This window comes from Pungitius pungitius, chromosome 2, assembly GCF_949316345.1.
Source record: "Pungitius pungitius chromosome 2, fPunPun2.1, whole genome shotgun sequence".
Lineage (NCBI taxonomy): Eukaryota > Metazoa > Chordata > Actinopteri > Perciformes > Gasterosteidae > Pungitius > Pungitius pungitius.
Window position 1 is genome coordinate 22,114,577 of NC_084901.1, and position 23,336 is coordinate 22,137,912.

The window sequence follows — 23,336 nt, forward strand, 5'->3', positions numbered from 1 at the left end:
TTTGACTTGTCTGGTTGACGTTTAGGTATTTCTGAAAAATCTTTATATGCACCAAGCACAGATTAATGTAGATTAAGTCAAATATCCCAACGAATTATCCTCACATTTGATACATAAAATAAGATTGCATATTTTAACCGCTGCTCTAAATGACCTATTTAGTCACTTAATTGATTTTGTATGCGTAACAATGCCAAAGAATGCCAAAGAATATATATATATATATATATATATATATATATATATATATATATATATATATATATATATATATATATATATATATATTGCAGTCATACATATTATGTATATATTGCGATAATGTTTTAATTTTTATTTTAATGTATTAACTTACATAGAAAAAACGTTTTTATTTTAGTATTTATATCTGGGCTTTGTTTTAGTTTGGGAAGCAAAAAATAATTTTATAAAAAACTTCAACTTTTAGGATTTTCTTTGGGATCCCAAATATCGTTGGTCAAAATTCTCTTAAAACCCTTTCAGTCAATCAAACATTGAGGTTTCATAAAGCAACGAGATGGACAGAGATAGATTGATGCTAACGTGGAGTTAATACATGACTCTCACTCACACACACACACACCTACTTGAGTGACATGCATTGGCATGCTTTAGGTGCGCACCACAGAAAATAAAGACCAAACCAAAAGAGACATTAATAGTTTCATCATGTTGTACAATGCTGACGTGTGATGCCCTGCTGCACACTGCCACAACATCAAACAGGACGGAGCTGAACGGTTGGTGTAATGTGAGAACCTGTGTGCTGCAACACTGCCGCTGATCGCTGATCGTTGATGTACAAAGTGCTTGGCATGTTAGCAGCTGGCAGCTCAGGAGCCGAGAGGCTGAAGACCATAGTGCAACTGCTCTGTCAATTCTAAGCTCAATCAGTTTTGTCGGTGTGGAGGTCAAATCAGACGAGGTTGTTGTTGCGGCGATTAAATGCCTCTCGTGGGGCCAACAGCAATCTCCTCTCCCCTCAAAGAACAACAGGGAAGGAAAAGGAAGAGAAAGGTGAGGTACAGAGTGTCCAGGGAGGTTGTGACGGGTGGAGCTAGAGGCATGTCTGCAGAGAGACACACACATCTAAGGACGTGATGAGAAGCTGCTGGAATGACGCGATACTGTGAGGAATCGTCACCAGAACAAGAACAGGAGAAAACCAAGGATGCGGTTTTTCATTGGGGATTCAGTGAGATGCAGACTGACGCAGGCGGAAAGGGGAGTTCTTTTCTTTGAACTGTGTTAATCTTTTTATTTTATTTTTACACCAATATTAGATTTTTCTTTTTATACCTTTTTACCCGTTTCACCATCAACCTTAATACCATTGGTTCCCTTCCAAATCGCACAAGGCGAGAGAAGCCTTGTTCTCATTCAACATGAAACAAATGAAACATTTGCAGGTAATAAAGAAAGTCAGGTGAACGAAGGGAAGGCACACAGCGTCTCCAGGAATGCGGATCTTAGTCAGGTGTCGGCTGGGGACTTTGTCTGAGGTCACATCCCAGCACTGTCCAACAGGGCCGCTGAACCTTCTTCCCCATGCAACCCTCTTTTTTTTATCCCATCACCACGCTGCTTTCTGTTGTCCTTATCTTCTCCCTTTGCGATCACACAGCTGGACACATTTTAAATAACAGCAGGCATGTGTTGGGACAGCTCAGACAAAGCAGAAGGGCCTCGAGGGCCTGACGGAGACAGTAGAGGAAAAGGAAAAGGGCGAGAGTTGGACTGTCCTGGTGCGTCCACATCAAGCAGCTAAATCTATTTGTGAATTATCGCTCCATTCCTTCTTTGTATATATCACTGAATCCTACACGCTCCTGCCTGTGGTTTCTCTTCACATTTTATTTTAGTGATTATAAGCGTAACAATCTTTTAGTATGGTTTCCTTTATTTTTTTCCTTCTTCCTTTCCTTCATCCTCTCAGATGGTCACAGTCTCACCTTGTTGTGTGTCACTCAAGCCGATGAGACGTCTGCTTTTAAACAACCTGCAGTCTAATGTTGCAGCACGGCTGCTCAGTATTCTGTATTATTAAACAGGTTGTGTCTGTGGTAAATGTTACATCAGCGTAACCTGTTTATAGATAAAGTTCATCCCCATTAGGGCGTTTAAAGCTGCACCAATCCAAGGTTATTAAACTCAATTGTACCGATCCCTTTACCTATTTTTTGTGTCATGGTATAAAAATGTGTGTTTCTGGTTAACTTTTTACTTCTAAAACAAGATAAAATATCAAATATCCATTTTTGGCGCGACAGTATCTGCTTGTAGTGACAAATGCTTTTCTTGTGCACATCATGGTCTGCTTTAATACAGAAAAGGACCACAGCGATTCAAGACACAACAAGTTTAACCTATTTCAGTTTGAAATGATACATTTATGCTTAGTATTAACTAACAAATGTTTAATGTTTAATCATAAAGATATGACTAAAATGGAATTTCAGAGTTCCTAACTGGCCTGACCGCATATTTCTTTCTTTAAACCAATCTAAATAGTTTAGCCTTCCCCCCATGACCTCCTTCTCCCTTCTGCTCTGTCTAATACCACCACTCGGCTGTCACCCCCCAACAGCCTATTTTTAAGGGCTCTGAGCCTTTCATCCAACAGCTCGTACTGTTCACGCTAGACTTGGTGACCCTGCTCGACCCTCCAGCAGTCTCCCAGCTTCCCTCCCCATCCCCTCCACCCTTCCTCTCGCTTCTCCCCCCCCCTCCTCTCTTATTCATTAACACAACAAAGGGTTTACCTCCTATTATCCCTCCATCTAGCGTCCACTACACACAGTGTGCTTGGTCATGCTTTGGCCCGTTGCAGCTACAAGCAACTAATTAAAGTCCCTTCACTGCTCCAATCACGGTTATCGGATTAAAGCCCCTTGCTGCTAATTAAACTGACATTTTCACATCCCTCATTTTTCCCGCAAACCTTCTCATTCTCTCACATATTCACACACTGCGATTCCATAAAACAAATATATATATAATATTATATGTATGTATATATTGTGAAAATGTGTTTCACAGCCACGACTCCTTTCCTCATGTGTAACAGTCTCTCGGTCCGCCTCGTTCTCTGAATAACCAGCAGTGTCATTTTCCCCTCGGCACGAGGGGTCAAACAGAGCCACGCAGAGCTTTCCCATTATCTGGTCCACTCATGTTTGGCCTAAGATGAAATACGAACGATTGTCTGAGCCTGTTTTTGCCATCAGAGGTGCTCTGCCCCTCATTGCTTCAAGTTGTTCTTAATCAGTCTAAAATGTGTTAGCAGCATTTTGTTAATAGCTGCTAAATCCTCATTGGGTGCCTTGGGGAGGACGTCCAACTGGATATTCAATCTTTTTCTAATTATGAATTTAAAATATAAACGGAAAATCTTTGTCACAAACTGTTGTGCATTAGAGGCATGATTCATTTTTAATAACATGATGCAGAAAGGTTTTAATGGCCTCTGTATTCTATTTTGCCTCCCTAAACACTAGATGTGATGTCACTGCCAAAATAAATGAAAATCCAGAGTACAAATTTGCTTCAAACACATTGACGTGCAGAAATGAAACCACTTTCTGAGACAATTCTGCAGTGTCTCTTTTGACCACTAAAGGGCCGCAGCAGGCACCCTGATCCGTCAGCAGGAAGCAGACCACAAGACATGTTTATCGCTCCCGCATGGACTTTGCTGAGGGACCCCTCGGCTCAGTTCTAAAGCATGACAAGTGTTTGGACCAAAGCTCTGCACTTGCTTCACTCTGCGGTTGGGAGGGGAGGATCGATGGCCCCCCCGACTCAACAGAACGGTATCGCAGTAATGTAGTTCATAAATATTGACCAGAGAGCTGAAATGGCAGGTATAAATCCACAAGGAGCATACTGATGGCAATAATAGCTGAGGCAACGTCGGAGTACAAGAAACTGATCAACGTGCCGATAATAACGAGGCTGCATCCAAAGAGTCTGATTACAGAAGGAAAGAATGAAACGTAATAGAATAGAACAGAACGTGTAATAGCAGGCACAGTTAGTTATTGCAGTGGTGGACTGTAACTAAATACTGTACATTTAATGAGGTACTGTTCGCAAGTGCAAATGTGATATATACTTAAACAACTAAAGCACTGAAAACGCACTGGTGATATTAATCTATATATATATTTAATTGACAGTTGAACACTCGCAGTGAGCAACTTTCTGCAGAATGAGCTCTTTTTCTTTTGATACTTTAATTTAGCTGTTCAGCATGTTTACGAACTTTTACTCAAGGGACGTGGGTGAAGGTTTTGGCATTTCACATTGAGGCAAATATAAAATAACAGCATGCATCTTATTGTTAGTTGGTATTTAAGCATTTTACACATCTGGCTACATGTGGGTTTGTCTTCCAAGGAAGAATACATGCTTATTGATCTCATTGAAGCAGGGCTTCACGTCTTCTGTCTCCTATTTATGACGAACCGTTATCATCCCTGTCCCGCTGTATCATACCTTTCTCTCTTCTTCTCTCCAACCCTGCTTGTATCCGTCGTCCCGCGGGCGTCCAGTTTCACCTTCCCCGCCAAGCTTAGCGATCGCACCTGGAGATCAAACACCAACTCTCGACTTTATCTCTTTTTTGCTCATTTCTTTGTCCTTGTGAAATGGACTCGGACAGTTATCGTCAATGTGGTGGTTCACTGCTAAATTGCTGAGAATAAATGCATGTCGGCTAACTCCTGCTGCAATGTATGTTCAGACAGATATGGGTTTAAATTGGGTTTACTGCTTAAATTTGCGACCCCATCCTCGATTTTGATGGAAATTGATGCAAATGTCAAATATGAATTCATATTTTGAATTGTATGAGGGGAGGATGGGGTACAACCGTGCGGTGTCATTTCTCACCTCCAATCCTAAGGCTGTCACTTTGTGTGATAATCATCAGGGGCATGCAACCAACAGGCTTTATCTGATGCTTCTCGCTCCTTTTAAACGTCTAAACAACATAAATATGTTACAAATATCAGTAAACCAGATAATAACTCTATAACACTTCACAGGTTTGTGATCAGGGTTACATACATACATGTGTGTACATGTCTGTATTTGTTTACATGCAGCGTCCCATCAGCACCTCAGCGCCATGCTGCTGTCTCACGCTAACAGAAGTTGCAAAGCTCGGAGATATAAGACTGTCTGACGAATGACGAAGCATAAGTCAGCTGACTATCATTTAGCACGGAGATTACACACACACACACACACACACACACACACACACACACACACACACAAAGAGCAGAGCAGATACACTTCAGAAACCTCTTGCAACACCTGCAAGTTGTGCTTTGTTTTGGAATCATCTGAGCGTGACGGAAAATGTGTGAGGAGGGAGAAAAGAGTCTGCAGAATGTTTGAGCTGTTGAGTCATTAACAAGGTGGTACTCAAATAACCATTTTGTGAGAGGAAAAGCTGGAAAACAGCCCGAAGAGCTCAATATTAGAAACGAGGCATGTCAACAATGTTGAATGAAATATAATTACCATGGTGACGCGATTCAGCAGGTCTACTTATTGCTTTCATTTCCTTTTATTGATCCAGTTATCAAGACATCAGCTCCAATCAAAGTCCCTTCCTGTAGTTCTCAGCAAATGTTGTCTAGACAGAAACAACTCGACAACATGACTGGCCCGGTGGGATGAAATTAGAAGAAAAAGGGTATGTTTCATTCCATCCAATAAAAAAAAAGTGGAAAGAAAAAAATGCATCTGGATTAGTAGTCTACAGTGCACCTGTTCCCTGGGTAGCGCTGGTCGCCGTGACAGACGTGTGCGTTATGACAGTAATACGTTTCAAGTTACCTTTTGGAAATGATTTCTCGACACATATTCAAATAACGTCTCTGCGAGAAAACCGCGATAATCAAGCGTACGATATGATTGAAGATTTAGCAAGTGAAGAGCCAGGCTGTTTGGCACATTGTGTGTGTAAAATACTGTACAATAGTATTACTGCTGGTTTCCTTGGTGCTGGATGCTGAGGAGCACTGCTTTGACGAGATAAGCGTTTTTCCTTTTTCTTTTTAGCTTTCTTAAAATGTCCCGTCCCGTTAAAATGGCCCGTTTAAAACATCACATCAGCATCTCGTCACACATTGGATCCGTATTCTAATCAGTTCCCACAGGGAGGTGTGTGTGTGTCAGGGTAAAAACCAGCTGGTTACTCGTATACACACTCATCCATTATCATTTGTGTGCTTTGGAAACAACAAACAACCCTAGACAGAAGGGACTCATCTTCCCCTCTGCATGGGACTTAGACACAGAGGGGAAATAAGCAAAACCAAGTAGTGTGTTCTAAGCATAAAAAGTCCTGAGTTGACGTTGTCCAGGTAAACCTTTGTGAACAGTGGTACGGGACAGAACAATATAAATTCCACAGTTTCGGGTAATGTTTTCTTCTTAAGATACAGTTAGAAGTCCATCCCTGAAGACTATGGATTATATTCATTTCTGAGAAAGATCATCATGGCTGAATGGTGGTTTAACTTGAAGTTTTGAATTTAAAGATAATTAATGTATATTGGAAATCGGGTCATTTCATAGTTTTGGCCATTGCTTCCTTTGATAATGAACACATCAATAGGTATACAACTGGGAAGGTTAGGGAAAGGTTTGGCAGTAAAACCAATGTAATGTAAACTATGTTACAACAAACATCATATGTAATAAATGTACTGTTTTCTTTTATCTTTACCATCCCTGCCTACCATAATTACGGAAAATGAGTAGATCCCACTTGGTGGCCGATGAGTGGAGTAGAAGATGACAGGACACATGGAGGATGAAAGGGACAACAGGTTTTCATGAGGGAGGGGGGGGGGGTGGAGGAGGAAGGCTAACGTGCATCATTATAGTTTCCCAGTGAGCGTGTGCGGCGAGGCAGACATGTGAGTACGTGTGTCCAAATCAGAGCTCTGTTTCTATGGCGGCACTCAAAGTTCATGATGACCTTTGAGCTTTTTTTGCTGCAGTCCGTTTAATCAACAATGGGAGTGTTGTAATTCTGGAACAGAGGCTGCATGAAGAGGCCCAGCGTCCCGACCACACACACAAACACGAAGATCCACAGGAAGAGACGGTCGATCACCATGGCTACGTACTTCCAGTCTTCAATGATCTGTAGAGAGAAGTTAAGATTTTAAATTTCACCCGTTTTGTTCTTTGTCTTCAACGTAAGTGAACCCAATTGTTATTTATTGTTATTTTATCATTTTGTGATGACATTATTTCTAATATCACGCCTAATGATTTAATGGCTTGTGCCAAAGGTTCTTTGGACTCTGCTAACATTGTGGTAGATTTTCCTCATGCTGAACAGGATCATTTATCACACGGAGCCAAAAGAATCACCACTGATGTACAATATTTTGAAATAACTTAGACAGAAATTCACAATTGAGCTATTCACAGAAAAATGACCATTCCTAACACAATCATTTAGGTAGTCCATGACATAGCATAAGGTGCGATGAGCTAACCTGTCCAAAGTTGTAGAAGATTATCATAAATGTCATAAGGTCATAGGTCAAACATCCTACTAGAGGGCCTGTCACACAGGTACAAATCTATAAAAAGTTGTTCTTCATTTAAGAACCAGAGCCAGTCTCTTATTTTTAGACATTTGGCCAAATTGTACGTGCCGCTACACCTACCCCTTCATCATCGTCCTCGCTCTTCATCTTCTCGGCGATGTAGCGCACTCCGTCCACCGCGTCCTCCGTGTCAATGTTGGACTTGAGCGTCATCCTCTTCCTGAACTCGGTGTTCTCCGGCAAGTCGCTGATCCTCCAGCCGTAGCGTTTGGCCGAATCCTCGTTCACGAAGAAGGACGAGGAGCAATCTGCCATCCCCGCAGGACCTCCCGCTCCTCCGTCCGCTCCACGCAGCCTGAGGTCGGAGTACGACCGCTGCTGGTGTTTTTTGCGGAACTTCTCGCGGATGTTCGAGCTACCGGGCCGCCGCATGAAGAGGTAAGAGGGGAGCCGATACAGGAAGACGCGCTTGACCCAAGGAGGCATGGTGTGTGTGCTGGGGGAGCGATGGTGCACGTTGAGCACGCAAACGCTGGTGACGATGGAGAAGGTGACCAGCACCATTGAAAACATCAGGTACTTTCCAATCAGAGGCACTGCTAAAGACGTGGGCGGCACAATCTTTGAAATGAGGAGTAGAAACACAGTCAGGGCCAAGAGGACCGAGATGCAGAGAGTCATCTTCTCACCGCAGTCTGACGGGAGGTAGAACACCAGAATGGCCAGCGACGTTATCAGGATGCAGGGGATGATCAGGTTGATGGTGTAGAAGAGAGGCTTTCTCTTGATGATGAAGTCATAGGTGATGTCCAGGTACCTGATGTCATTAGGGTCTTCGTTCTTGCGTCCAGGCAGGGAAACTATATCCCACTCGCCGCTGGGTTTGAAGTCGTCACGTGAGGCAAAATCACTGAGGAGGATGAGGTCAATCTCCGTGTGGTCGTAGGTCCAGGAGCGGAACTTGAGGGTGCAGTTCTGCTGGTCGAAAGGGAAATCACGCACTTCGATTTTGCAGGCCGACTTGTAGATGGCCGGCGGGAGCCAGGCCACCTCGCCATTGTTGGAGACAACGACATTGGAGTAGAAGGACACTTCATACGTCCCATCGGCACTGAAAAAAACAAACATGTAATGTAAAAGGAGGAAAAACGAACGAGGTAAGCGGAAAAAAAACGGTTATTATATTTTGTAGACGGTTAACTACCACTTTCAGTACAGTTAGATAGTGTCGTCCAGTGGTTCCTAATCTAGGGATTGGGCCCCTCAAAAGGGTCAGAACATACATTTGAGCGGTCGAGACTTCATTTGAGACACAAAAAAGTAATTCGTAAATGACATAAAAGAAACTCGCAGAAGCACATGAAAGACCCAGGTGTTGGCGTTCATTGTTGAGCGATCACTCAGCAAATGAAGGCGGTGGGGCTCATTTCTTCTTGAATTAACTCATTATAGCATTAGCATGTCGTGTATTAACTTTGCCTCGCAGCCATTTTATACAGCTGCAAGATGATTTTGGTGGATTCCTACTGAATGTGGAAAAACACACAATAATGTAGGTGTTGTGTTTTCCTATTTCAGAGTTGTCTGAATCTGCAGTAATATTACAAAATGCCATATTGTGAAATGCAGCTGAAACATTTGAAATGTCAGGTTTGCTGCAAGCTAGTTGCTTTCAATAACACTGTTTTTAATCATAAAAGTGAGATACAATCACTTGACGTTGCCATTGGTTATGTGAAAAAAAGTGTCACCAAATGCACCGTTGTCTTAGCAACACATTTAATAACTTCAATATGTCCCGCTCTTGTTTTCTCTGTAAGGCCTATTATAATCTCTCATCCCTTAAAAGACTCATCACCATGAGACTGTCTAGACAGTGTGAACACAACTCATTTTACTTAAAGAGGTGAAAAGTGGGATGAGAGAAGGCATAAGAAGGTTTTAAGAAAATGGGGATTTTTAATAAAATGTCTCATTGTTTGTGTTTGTTGCTTTTTTAATCACTCATTTTGTGTTCCGCGGAGGCGACATACTTGTTGTAGAGAACGATGTCCGGGAGCCAGATGTGTTGTGACGGAAGCCGAATTTTCTTGATTCCCTCATACTGTTCAGGTTCCCACATTAATCTGTAGTCATTCCACACCTGATGAAGAGGTGCACACGTGAGGATAAAGATGAATGTATCTAACTCATCTTTATAGCCTCTAGTGCACAATCAACACAAAGAACAAGAGAACGAGACGCAAACCTGGCTGAGCCAGCAGTTGGTGGTCATGATCTGCTCCCTCTCGTTCTGAAACACAGACAGGGAGAAAGAAGGGAACTCAGAGAGCAGTCTCCAACACGGGTCTTCTTTTAGCTTCATAGGATTAGCAGGAGATGCCCGTTTAACACCAGGAGAGTGTGTGTCCTCACCACGTTGATCAGCTGGGCCAGAGACACCTGGATGTAGATGGTGACCTGCTGGCTGTTGTTGACCGCCGGTCTGATCAGCTTGTTGTAGCGCTCTGGGGACAAGAGTTGACTCACCAGTCGTTCCTCGACCTCCGCACACAAGGCAGCTGTAAACACACACGCACACATACGTAGAAGGCGTAAAAAAAGGGATTTGGTATGCAGCTACGTACAATCAATCCGTACCTGTATTAACAGCTCGGTCCAAGTCGACCGGCTAGTCGGAATTATCATTCACAGATCATGGGAATTAAAGCTGAACTTGTACATTTTGCTGCATGGGAGTGAAACGTATTTTATTTTAGAAGGCTAGAACATCCCGTGGTAGTTATGTCATCTCATTGTGTCGGACACCTGGCCAAAACTGTCCAACTGAAGCTCTGCACGACCACATCATTTCCCTAATCTTATCATCTCAGTGGAGTGAGTATTGAGATGCTGCGCGCATACCCGAATGACACGGTGTGTTGACGGAGCCTCTGATTGTATAATGTGTCTGTGAGTCTTAAACAATCAGGTATGGTGACTACACACACGTGGGGTAGTGAATGTTATCCACCCCTGAGTTCCACTTTCCGTGATGCGATGAATAGTCCGAAAGTGGCGCGGACCAAACCCACAACATCCGAAGCAAACACAAACCCGCACAGATGCTCGTAGAAGTGGTTTGTGAAACGATATTTAAATATCGTGCCGTGAGGTCAATTAGTTCCACAGATGTAATGACTTTGTAATGGAAGTAACGTGAGTAATGAGTGTGCGGGTGTGTCTCTGATCTGGGTGAGATTACAGACGTGATGTAATGGTGTATTCAGTGTCACACACGTCGACATATAAACACACATATACCTTCTTACTTTCTACCCAGGCTTTTCATACATGGCATAACGGATGTCTTTAATGCGTGCAATCTTCTGTAATATGACAATAGTGAGTTTCGGGGAAAGAAAAACCATTCAGTCGAGTCCCTTCCTTTTGGCTCGTTTATTATAGATTGCATCACTTCACATCTGCATAGCTGCTATACCTCTTTTGAAAAAAGAAACCTGGTTTCCTCCTGTACAAGCCAAAAGGCACTCTCTGTCACAGCCGCTTTCATTTAAAAGCTTTTCTCCTGTGTATGTCATGTACCTGTTCTCTCCTGTTTTCTTTCTTTTGTTTTCATGTGTTTCTTTCTTTACGGGAGGATTATGTGACCATGTCAACAGATAAAATAGAGAAGAGAGAGAGGTGGATTACAGAACAGGTCAATGCTGTATCTATCACAGCCAAGAACCGTACAACTTCATCATTGAAAAGGTTGACACATGAGATTAATCTCAATCTAATTTGGGAAAAGTGAACAAGACACCGGAGGAATCAGTAAATTTACTAATCTCTGTAAGTATATATATTTCTTCCTCTTGTAAGACTCCAAATAATTTCTCTCCCCGTCCATCAACTGCACACCTGCTGCCAATTTGGTCATCAGTTCCCCAGTGTATAAATGTCTATGATGTCTTCATACCACACTTTCAGGCCTATTCTCTTACTTTGTCCTTCAGAGTTCCTGCAGTGTATTTTCCACATTGAACCAACAAAACATTTAACAGAAACATGCAGTGATTAGATTCTAATACCATTGTCATCCGGGAGGAGGGAGGGGGTCTCAACTACTGAGTGTGACACTATCCAAGCTGATTTTTAGGAGAATATTTTTGTTGTTATATTTTTGTCACCAGTCATATCGAAAAAGCTCTGCAAAAGATTTTGAGCTGACATCAGCAGCACACTCCAGGAATCTGAGAACTGTGCAGTTGGCAGCTTTTGACAACTATGAATATTGTGTATTTTGTCACTTTACTTCCACTTGTTGTCAGCATTGCTGCCAACTGTCATATCAATATATCCAAGATGAAAATATTTTATGACACATGTCAGGTACAACTAAAGGCACTGAGCTTTAAAGGCAGGTGCAGGAAAGAGATAGTGTGTGAGTTCTACTCTGGGTCAGTTCACGTTAACCTCAAGCAGGCCTCAGTTTGAAGAGGAGACCAGAGACGTGTCCGACATCTGAGCAACTGTGACATGACCCAAAACCTCAAGGGTGAATGTCCTGAGAGAGACACCATCACTGTGTCTGTCAGGATGCCACACAGAGAGGAGATGGAGACACATAACAGGAAAAAAGAGGCAAAAGACACACACAACACATCACACAAAACAAAACAAAACAAACAAAAAAAATTACCGAATTAATACCATAATTTCACAAAATAAAATACAATATTGTCACTCCGTGTGCGATGATTCAGTAAAATCTCAGCGATTCATACATGTGTTGAATGGGTTCAAAGCCAATATTTGTAATAAGGCTGCACACTGCCGCAGAATGGCACTCAAGTTTATTATTTTAATTAAAAGGAGCTGCCTTGGAACAAGAACATACACTTTATAAATCCCAATCAGCTCATTGTTTTAGCTTTATTGGTCATTGGGCTTTGGTTCATTTAATTATAGTCTCAGTAAAATGCAAAAGCAGCTAAACCGGCAAGCAGTGACAAGCATAGAGTTGGACACAAAATGGAGATAATTATCTTATTATAAAGTTATCTATGCTGTTGAGTCATTATCTAGGATGATCAAAGGAAATAAACAATGTGCAGATTATGGAAAACATTCACCCATTAACATCCAAGGAGCACTCTACCTGCATGAAGTTAATTTGAAACATCATGAGGAGTCCTACTCAAACATCTTTTGTGTTTTATCTCCATTTATGAACTCCATTAAAGTAACCATGGTGACATTGATGGCTTGCAGAAAGCCTGAATTAACTGAATTAAATGAAATTTGACAAGACATGAGCTTTTACCAGGAAGGGAGGTAAAATACTAAAATAATGATATTGGTTACATTATGCAAAAGCTAGAATTCTTTGTTTTTCAGCCATATGGACTCAAATTCATGATATCTTGGCATCTTCTGTATCAATGTTGACCCTTCTGTTGTTGTCCTCTCACGTTAATATCCAGTAATATGTACTGTAGTGTCCTTAGCTTTCCTCTGTATTAACTTATTTCTGCAAGAGAATGTAAGGATAATAGCATAAATATAAACCCAGGACCCACTCTATGTGACTAGTGGAAAGGACTGACGGAGAGTTGCAGTGTGGGCTGTATGGAGCAATGTTAGGGTTTGACACTACATGCTGGAACTGTACATGAGGCTAAAATGAGATGTGTATGAGCTCAATGTAAGTAGAGACAGAGCATTAGGGAGTCTACCGGCAGGACCCACCACACATGTATGCACACACATATACACACATTTCTCTCCGCCCTGCTGCGCTCTCCATACCTCAATTATTCATTGCCTCTAAAATAAAAATACCATCATCTCACAAGGAGATATTCAACCACGATAAAAGATTACTCTCCAGGTATTTTAAAACCAAATCAAAATTGCATGTAGTCACCATCACAACATATAGAATTCAGGAATTGAGACAAAAAACATTCATACACGCTATTTTGCTGATGTGTTTAGAGGTTGCCGATGGGTGGACAGGCCTTCTTATGGGTCAGGTGAACAGAGAGGAAAGCGTCCACACTCGGCATTCTGTAGGATATTGTTTAGTTCAGTGAATTATTCAATCCTTCCATCTGGGGGGGGGGGGGGGGGGGGCTTTCTGGGGCCAAAACCATTAAGGAATCAGCGGTCTTTGGCTTTCATCAGCGCACTGCCCGTATCAGTGTTGTTATAAAATACAACCACATGCCACTCAAATGCATCCGCAGTCACATGGTCAAGTTCCTGTAGGTATTTACTACTGCTGACATCTGCAAAGAGACTTTGAGTGGGGCTTTGAGTGGGGCTGTTTGTAAGTCTTGGGTGTGCGATAGTCGGGGGGACCTCCGGCCACCCACATGACCCTGAACGGGATCAGCAGTGTGAGGACAAAAACATCTGTTCTTCTACTAAGATAATTTTCTTTATTTCCCCTTGCCCCATGTTTCTTTCTGTCCTGCTTTGCTCTTTTCCTCTCGGTGGTGACAGGAACAGAAGAGAGAGACAGGCCACAGTAAAATCAGCTTTCTTCTGTCCTTCGGTATCATTGGAATCACATGTAAATACTACCTTTCTTGTAAATGCATCCGATGCGGATCTCTCTGGTTTCAGATTACATATAGTGTATTCATCTGCCTACTTTCTCTCATTGAAAGTGCAACATCCAAATATGCCGGCCCGAACAAAGATTAAGTGTTGACCTACTGACAGCGAGGACTCTTGACACATTTGCAGTTATGAGAAAGAGGTTATAAAGTAAAGGGCAGGACAAAACCTAGAGCTGCATATTTCTGCACTCCAAAAAGTTACGCGTTAACCAGAGGGTTGTGGATAAGCAGAGTCAGGGTTGTCACACACAGATAGCATAATTTCCTCTCTGCTTGCACCCTTGGGCATCTTGCAAGCTTTTAATGAGCAAAACATTTAACCGAATGTTGCTACGGTACACATTGACACATTTATAACAGCATGCTGTTAATAGTGAGAGAAACCGAGAGGACAGGAGACATGGGGCAGTGATTAGCAACTAAATGTATCAGAGAAGTTACAGAATAAGAGAGGGAGAGGAAACGTATAAGAAATGAAGTGACAGAGATGGCAGAGAGAGTGACAGCGGATCGCTGGAGGCTGAAATGTAGACAAACAACGTGGCTGCATTGATTTGGTCTTTTAACTGTATGAAAGGGTGAAGCTAAGGAGCCACTGTCATCACTGCTTTTAAATACAGCACGGGTAATGATGAAAGAAGAGAAAACGTTCTCAATCTGAAAAAATATGGGATTCATAATGTCAAAGAAAGGGGAATGGGAGAGGGTTTGATCAACAAGAAGATGCACTCAACGTGACACACAAATAACCCAAAATTAATCTGAGAGCAAATGTGCTTCCTAAAGTCACTTTGGATAAAGTGAACCCACGATTCAGATGGCCCTGTAAGGTGCTACAATTCTGAGGATGCAAATTAAGACAAGTATCTAAACACACCCAATGAGGAAGATGACTCAATGGGTGCTTGGGTTCTCCCTGCTGCGTTTATGCAGCACTGATACGTTTAGATCACAGCACCATGGACAGCTCAACAGAAACGTCCTCAATTGATCCCTGTTACTATAATCAGAGGACATTGACACACATTGCAGGCCCTGGGGGCCGCGGGATACCAGTTTGTCATTTTGTCAAGTCGATGCATGTCCACAATAAGATCTAAACCCCCCAAGAGGGAAATGGAATGTGTGCAGCAATGCATCCCCCTTTCAGCATCGCACTCATGCAGAATTCAGCAATTTAATTAAGACTCCATGGTTTTTTTTAAACTGGGCACTTAGTTCATTTAGGCGACGTGTAAAATCACGTGTTAAGTTGTCAGCAGAACGGAAATACCAGGATTTCCCCCGCTGGCCCGCTTTCCGGTTAAACTCTGATTTATCCAGTTTTCCAAAAGACAAATCAAGCGCTCACGCAGAGCATCCATCGCATTTTTAGCTCTTAAGGACGGAGGGCTGATGTTTGGATTCAAATCACATGGGTTACATTTCTTAATATTGCAAACACTTCCCGGACCTGTTAGATATAAGAACTGTCATGCACACGGCCCAGGGAGCGAGAGTGTGACACCCTGAGCCTCTTACGCAGAGCAGAAGCATCCCTTGTCCCGTTCCGGGAGGATTTGAAAGGATTACTCACTTGCCACGGTGAGAACCAGGAGAGCCAGCGCTGCTTTCACCGGGGCTGCCATCTCTTCCTCCCCTCCAGTGCGACACACACGCCAAAACTTGCGTTTCTCGCCTTGTTTCTCTTCTTCTTTTTCTATCCCGGTGGGAAAATGAGGAAAAAGTGAAACCAACTAAAAGTAAAAGCAGACAGGGTTATAACGGTTTCATTGCAATGGGTTTCGCCGATGACTGCAGACAGCTGACGCTTGGAGGCATGGAGAGCAGCACCGACTGCAGACGCTGGATGGATGCTTTCAGCCAGAGCGCACCGACTGCGCCGCTGGTCCCGGAGCTGTCATTGCGCGCTGCAGAGCACGGATCCCCGTTGATTTGTTTTCTCGAGCGATGCAAATAACGTTTTCTTGGAGTAAATAAGGACAAGGAGCTAGTGGGGACACGGGAGTCCTGTTATCACCGCAGCGGCCATTCTTCAGATAAAAGATTTAAGCGCCACCGGTGCTCACTTCGCACTGGCCGCACAGTGCACCCTCCCGTCGGGCGTCACTTTCACTCTCTGCCGTCATGATCGGCCACAGTGCGACATGACAACAAACAGGAAGCGATACGACTCAGAAATACCCCCCTGGGCGGCAAGACATTTAATACCCAACAGAGATTGAAAACAACTTTATCTTCTCCAATCAAAGGAGAAATCCCCTCATTGAAAATGCACTTGGAGTTAATTCAGACACACTTTGAAGCTTAGCAGCTACAAGGAGCCAAAACGGGGAAGGAGGTCTTTTTTTGTTGAAATAGCGGCTTAAACTTCAAAAAGAAAACGGTATCTCTTTAAAATCTGATTTCTGTTGCCCAGTGATAAAATAAAACAATTAAAACCAGGGGCTGCGGATGTGCGGAGGCAGGTCTCTGGAGGTAATTTATTAAAAACACTGTGGTTTGGTAGGGGCCATGGAAACGTCCAGGTGCGGGCATTTCTATTGGATACCATCCAGGGAATGTGGTGTTTTATTTATCCGGGCAGTTGCCCACTGTTCTTCCTCCATAGGGAGGTCAAAGGTCAAGGTCAGCTTTGAGTCAGTCTTTCTCATGGATAATTCAGCACCATAGATCCAGAAGATGCCCCTGTGATCAAGAGATTTCCAAAAGCTTATAGCAGAAATCTCCAGTACAACGATCTGGTTTTCAAGACTAGGGCTCGGCTGGAATGAACGCATGGACCCGAGGGCAGAAACGAACACACAGGACAAAGGGAGACGCAGACTATTAGTACACATGGAGGGGAATGGGGAACAGGTGGACACAATGGGGAAGCAGGGAAGACAATCACACTGGTGACACATGAGGAAGGGTAAGTGACCTGAAACGAGTGGAGAGTTACTATTTCAAAATAAAACAGCAAATTATCAGACAAAAAGACCAGACAAAATACAACAAACCCGACAACTTTACCGCGGTGTGACAGCTTCGTGTCAGGTGGGAATGTAGGGAAACCTGGTAAAGATTCAGCTTGTGAGCCAAATCTGTCATTTCCGCCGAAAATAGGGGTGTCTGTTTATCAGTGTGTGTGTGTGTGTGTGTTTGTGCAAGTGGCTGCAGGTTATTCGTCTATATGGTAGAACTGCCCCGGAGGTCCCTTTGGCAATGAGAGCAGAACAAGGACATGGCCTTAAATGTACTTCACAAAACAATTATAGCTAATTACGTCGTGGTGAACACGACGACATACAAACAAAGGGGATGCTCAACAATATTTTTTTTAACCGTTCATTTTTGTTGAAGATAAAATCTTCAATGTGGAAGAAAAGGGGATGAGACTGATATTCAATGTCTTACCAAGAGAAACGCGAGAAGAGTGAAACCAATTCCTCAGAAAGGCATCAATATACTGTACTCTCAAGCTCTCGGCAAAGAAGCAAATAAACTGTTCCTTCAGACAGAAAGTGCTACTTTCAAATAAAGAGTTATGTGTGATGCTTGTGCAGTCAAGGGAACATGCAGGAACACAGAGTTCTACTCTCAAATTAACTTTGGCCTTATTCTTTCCACAATAGATAAGAGGTATTATACGGCTTGTATGTTTATTCACACAAACACTCCATAAAATTAACCAGTATCACAGCGCACCAAATGCATCCAAATTGTGTTATCCCCCCATTACGGCCACATGCGAGCATCCGCCTTCCAAAGTCCCCGTCTCCCCTAACGACCATAATCTCTGCATCCTAAAAGCAAAGGAGAGGAGCAGATTCAATCAGGGCTCCTGAGAGCTCACTGTGGGGTCTGCTGGGGCCCCACTCACACACACTCAAAGGAGAAAAAACAACACTTTGTACCCATTGACAGCTGGAAGATTGGCCGTATTAGATGCATTGTAACCCTACAAACCCCACTAACAGACACATAAACAGGCTTTTAGTCAAGAACCAGGGTGAACTTAAAATGATATCCATAACACTTGTCCTAACCTACACATTCAGAATGTATTTAATCTGATTAGTCTTACCTTAAACCAGTGGTTTACAAACTGGGGGTTGCAGCTTCATCACATCAAAAAAGTACATTTAAAAATGTAAAAAAACGAAAGTGAAACCAAAATGGGGAAGTTTTTTTACTATTCCCAACTTAACTTAGTTAAAAAAATGTAATATAACTGTTCAAACTGAAAAAGTCAAGTGATATGTAATTATTTAATAAATAAAAGCATGTCTTTTGGTAGAGTTTACATGTTATAATGCAATTCATTCAAAACAAAGCAGAACAACCCATTTGGGGGGTCTTACAATGTCCTTATATCCTCAAAGTGGCCCTGACAGAAAAAGTTAGGGAACCACTGCCTTACACAAAGCTACTAGTTTTATAGTTTTAACTTACTAAATGTGAAACTGTATCATTCTATTCATGCCATATGGAAGTTTTTTTATTTATTTTAAAACAGGGGTGCTCACACTTTTTTGGCTCACAAGATACTTTTAAACCGACCGAGTCATGGTGATCACCAGCCATATACCATACCATCTAAGCATAGGCCCAAGTCTCAACAGCAGAGCCCCCTGAAGGGTAAAGCATCCAAATAAAATGATTGGGACAGTTGATTAACGATTAAACCTTTATCCAAACTTCTACACACATAAAGACTTGTTCATTTGGTCCCATTTGTTCCTCAAAAGATGAAAGTCATATACATTGTTTTAATCTGGTAGTCAAAGTGCGGAAGTGTTTACATTTGTACAATGGCTCATGAATTCATTTCCTACAGCAATAATAATATTAACCAGAGCCAAATCACTCTGTCAGCATGAACAAATTAACATTGCGCACAGCCTTGTATGCGTGGACACACAAACACACATCTACATCATGTGTCTCCTCCACAATGCCCCTTCAGGTATAACTCAGAAACGCAGGAAAAAATCTGCATTTATTTCTCAACAGATGCGTCACCCTATTGCGTATCATTTCAATGGATTAAGCCTGTTTAGTCCACTCCAAAGGAGACACCAGCACCGCTTTCATCAAGCACTGGTGAGTGATTGTGCCACGAAGAAGTGGCCTATTCCCCCGCCGCATTAATGTTACCATAAATTCATACACAGGACATTTGTGTCTCGGACTTACAGTATGAGGGACAATACGATCGGCCATCCGAGATGTGTACACACACTCTTGCTTCACTTTTATTCCTCTATGCGCCGATTTGCTTCATTTTTCACATTCTCTCCTTCTTGGCTTCGCTCTTTCTTCTTGAATACTTTTCATACCATAACGCTCTATTCTCATAGTCTCATCTCCTTTGAACCAAACAGGCCTGCAGAGCTAAGTGGGTAATAATTTTTGGGGGGGGGAATCTTGTCAAGGCTGAACTTGGTTAAATGTTCTGACGGGGCTCGCTGTAAGGGTTTGGCAGTACTCGGACCCAGAAGCACAAGACACAGGGTGAGTTCAGAGAAGGGGGCGGCCAAAATGTCATGATGTAAATGAAGCGTGTGACTTAAATGCCTTCACCCAGGTCCCGGTATTTTCTTTTGCAGCAGAAGAAGTGATGGAACTGATAACAACTCTCAAACAAATTCACTTCAATCCACACTGACATCAATTAAGGTTATACATTGTATTTTGTATAATTAGTCAGTCTTTCTTAATTGATTTGAAAGAAGGGGAATGAGAAACAAGTCTTGAAGCAAAGAACTGGCCTTGTTTAAAGCCTCTTGTTATCCAAGCCGTACATTCAGGCATATTGGTACATTTGCAATGGGTTGAACCCAGCTTGCATCACAGCGTAAAGAACAAGACGTGAAGTGGAGCATAGTGCGATGTTGAACACATGAGCCCTGTGGAATAGGTCAGAGAAGGAGCATGAATAGGTAAACGCAGCAGCAGAGACTGCTTCTGTTTGAGGGTTTATATGATAACAGAAATACACAGTGCTAATCTATTTGTATGATCTCAAATTTACCCTTGTGTGGTATCAGCTGACTCTATTTTAGTTGAATCTATTCACTAGCAAGACTAAGTCCTGCAAATGCATTCAGCTCACCAATAGCAACTTTTAGAAGTTGGATGAAGTTGCTGTCGGTGAATAACAGCCACTTTTAATAAGCCTTCTCTGTTTGAGTACAAGCTTCTCCATCAGGCAGTTGTTGAAAATAGAAAAATGTTAGAATTTATTGTCCCATTAGCGACCGAGCAGATGAGTTTGCTATCTTGACAGTTGGCAAGCAGTTAATTTGTTACCTCGTTAGCCCGCAGAGATTGAATTCTTTGCTCTTTAGTAATTTACAATCCCGAAAAACAAAATGCTGTGGGGGCCATAAGTACAGTACGGCTTATTTCAGTTGGCGAAACCCCGTTCTGAAATGACATCTCCACAAGCACACAGGTGAGGGTGTTGGGAAATGAATGGACACCCAAAAGGAATGTACGTATATGCCTACACTAGTTTTTTAATCGATTTTTTTCTTTTTAGGTTTTTATGGGTTTGTTTAAGGATTTTATAGAATTTGATGGGTCATTTCTTAATAATAATCCGGATTCACTACAGTGTTTGCTGTAAAGGACGTGTGCACTGGATGCCTGTTGCCTTGTACGAAAACAATTTGGTTTCAATTGCAATCAAAGTTGATAGAAAACCTGAATGATCTGAAACAAAAGTAGTGTTTTAAACCTGTGTCAGTTCTTATTCATTAATGCATTTGTTCTATTAAATTATCTGTTACTTGTCATGACCTGCATCTCACCCTGTAACTGTGGATGGACGTTTTTTCGGTCCAGCTCTCACAGATCTCTGTCGTTATGGCGCATTACTGTCCGAATGTGACTTACATGCCTCATATGGGCCCATTTGACCTGTTGGCCAACTCTTCTTGGATACATTATTATTTCAAAATGTCACCCAGTATTGCTCTAAGGCCTGAAATGCAATACTTGCATGGCTGAAATTAAATCCAAGACTAAAGTATTACCCTGTGGGACAAACCATCACAGCAACTGGAATAAGATTTCAGTGTCTCAAATAAAATCACATCAATGGAGAGAACTAATGCTACACCATAACCAGGGAGAAGGTATCATTTGTGGATATATAGTTCTATATTTGTATTTAAAAAATCTGTATCGATAGACTTTTGGCGCCACAGTTTTTCAGATTATGGGGATTGTTATTCATCCTCAAAGTGTCCAGGTAAGAGGAGAAAATGACTATCTGTACTTTTTAAATTATAGGCTTTGTTCATATATTGATCAATTTCAACAGTTTTTCAACAAGCAGGAAGATAACTGCTGCTTTCATAATCCTTAATAATTCAGGAAAATAGGTACCTCAAATTTAGTTAACACTTAAAAGATGACCCACCCACATTGTAATTGTTAAACCCAGCGAGCGTATCTTAGTTAAATTGCAAATCATTAGCATTACTCTGCAATTTTTTGTTGTTGGTATATTTTCTCAAATATTTAAGCCAACTGATAACAATGAAAGTATTTATTCTTTGATAAATGACTTAATGAACTTTTCTAACAGCAGCTGTCTGTAGAGGGAATCATCCAGCAGGGTTAGAAGACCACCTCAGGGGTCCCGCCCAGACAGCAGTGATGCTTCGAGGCCGGCCTGTCTTCACCGACTCAATGTGTCAAACAGAAAGCCTCACGACACTCCCAAAGGGCCACTAGTAGAGCACCATTCCCACTCAATGCACACCTCTTCTGTGTGACTCTCTCTACAGTGATTGTGTCAGCTGACAGCTCAGAACATGACGACATTGACAGAGTCCGTCCACTATGCACAGCGAGGGGAATTCCCCGTGACATAAATATTACACACACACACACACACACACACTTCATGAGATGGACGGGGGGGGGGGGGGGGGGGGCAACCTGCCCTGCAGACGCGTCCACATTTAACCTCTCAGCGGTGCCAGGTCCTCTGTGGAGAGGGAAAGATACACAAGAGAAGGACGAAGCAAAAAAACAGGAAAGAAAGACCTGGTGCATGCATGCACGTGCAAGTGTGAATATAAGTGAGGCAGGCAGAGCTTGGTGCCCTCACTTTCTTTTTATACACAAGCAGAATGGAGAATCTATGTTTCCTGTTATGTACCCTGTCAGCTTGGGAGAGTCTGCGCAACACACACACACACACACACACTTTCATTTGCAAATAAAATGTGTGGGAAGCCATGTAGGAGCGCAGTGGAGATAGCAAAGTCTAAAAGCATTTCAGAAGATGAAGACAAAAAAATATTACTAAGAAATGGCAGAAAGGAGTCAGGGTTTCAGCTTTTGTAAAACATTTGCAGAATAATTTTGTTAATTTTTTGATCAAACTAGCTTTATTTTGCCCCCAAAAGAAGAAAAGATTCAGGAGATGTGATATTGACCCTGGACTTTTTTGTTGCTGCCAGGAAAGGTTCAATTTGCAACTGTATGCACACACACACACATTATAGCATTTATGAGGCTATTTCAATGACCAAGAATGCTTTCAGAATGTTTGTTTATATAACTAGAAAATGCCTTTTCTGCAGAAAATGCGTTGGAATGCCGAAAGCTGAAATTAACGTGAATGACGTGAATTATTCTTAAGTTGGAACACAAGACATTTTACACTATGGAGGCGGGCTCATCTGCCAAAAAAAAAAAAGTAAACTTGTGTACCCATACAAACCTGGTTTTGAAATTGAAGGTAAAAAAAACAAGAGAAGACAAATACAATTTGTGCCAATTTGAGTAAAAGTAATCGGGGCGACAGTTTTAGGCAGAAATTCACCATCGCTTCAACATCCCGATTTCGCAGCGAACGGTTTGAATGTGAGTGGGTGCTGATCACAGCAGAGGAAGAAAGGGTGAGGAGGAAGATGCAGAAGCAAACACACAGGAGGAAAGGACAAACAGGGCATGAGGAGGGCAGAAGAAAGAAGTGGAGCAAAGACCAAAGCAACGGACCGAAGTCGTAGAGTGGAAATAAACGGGAAAGGTGACGGGGACAAGGGAAAGGAGGCCAGACGGAAGCGACCAGAGAGAAAGACCAGGAAGGCGGAACAGTGAGTCATCCGGCCTC

General features: G+C 42.3%; 1 protein-coding gene across 1 annotated transcript; it reads right to left on the minus strand.

Moving 5' to 3' along the window:
* Positions 1-6,892: 6,892 nt before the first annotated feature.
* On the minus strand, positions 6,893-16,503 carry LOC119211624 (neuronal acetylcholine receptor subunit beta-2-like). Its single transcript, XM_037462674.2, has 6 exons — positions 15,792-16,503; positions 10,020-10,165; positions 9,853-9,897; positions 9,638-9,747; positions 7,725-8,715; positions 6,893-7,189 (listed from the first exon to the last, which is right to left on the minus strand). The coding sequence occupies exons 1-6, from the start codon at positions 15,841-15,843 to the stop codon at positions 7,049-7,051; spliced, it is 1,485 nt and encodes a 494-aa protein (XP_037318571.1). The 5' UTR covers positions 15,844-16,503; the 3' UTR covers positions 6,893-7,048.
* Between the last annotated feature and the right edge of the window lie 6,833 nt (positions 16,504-23,336).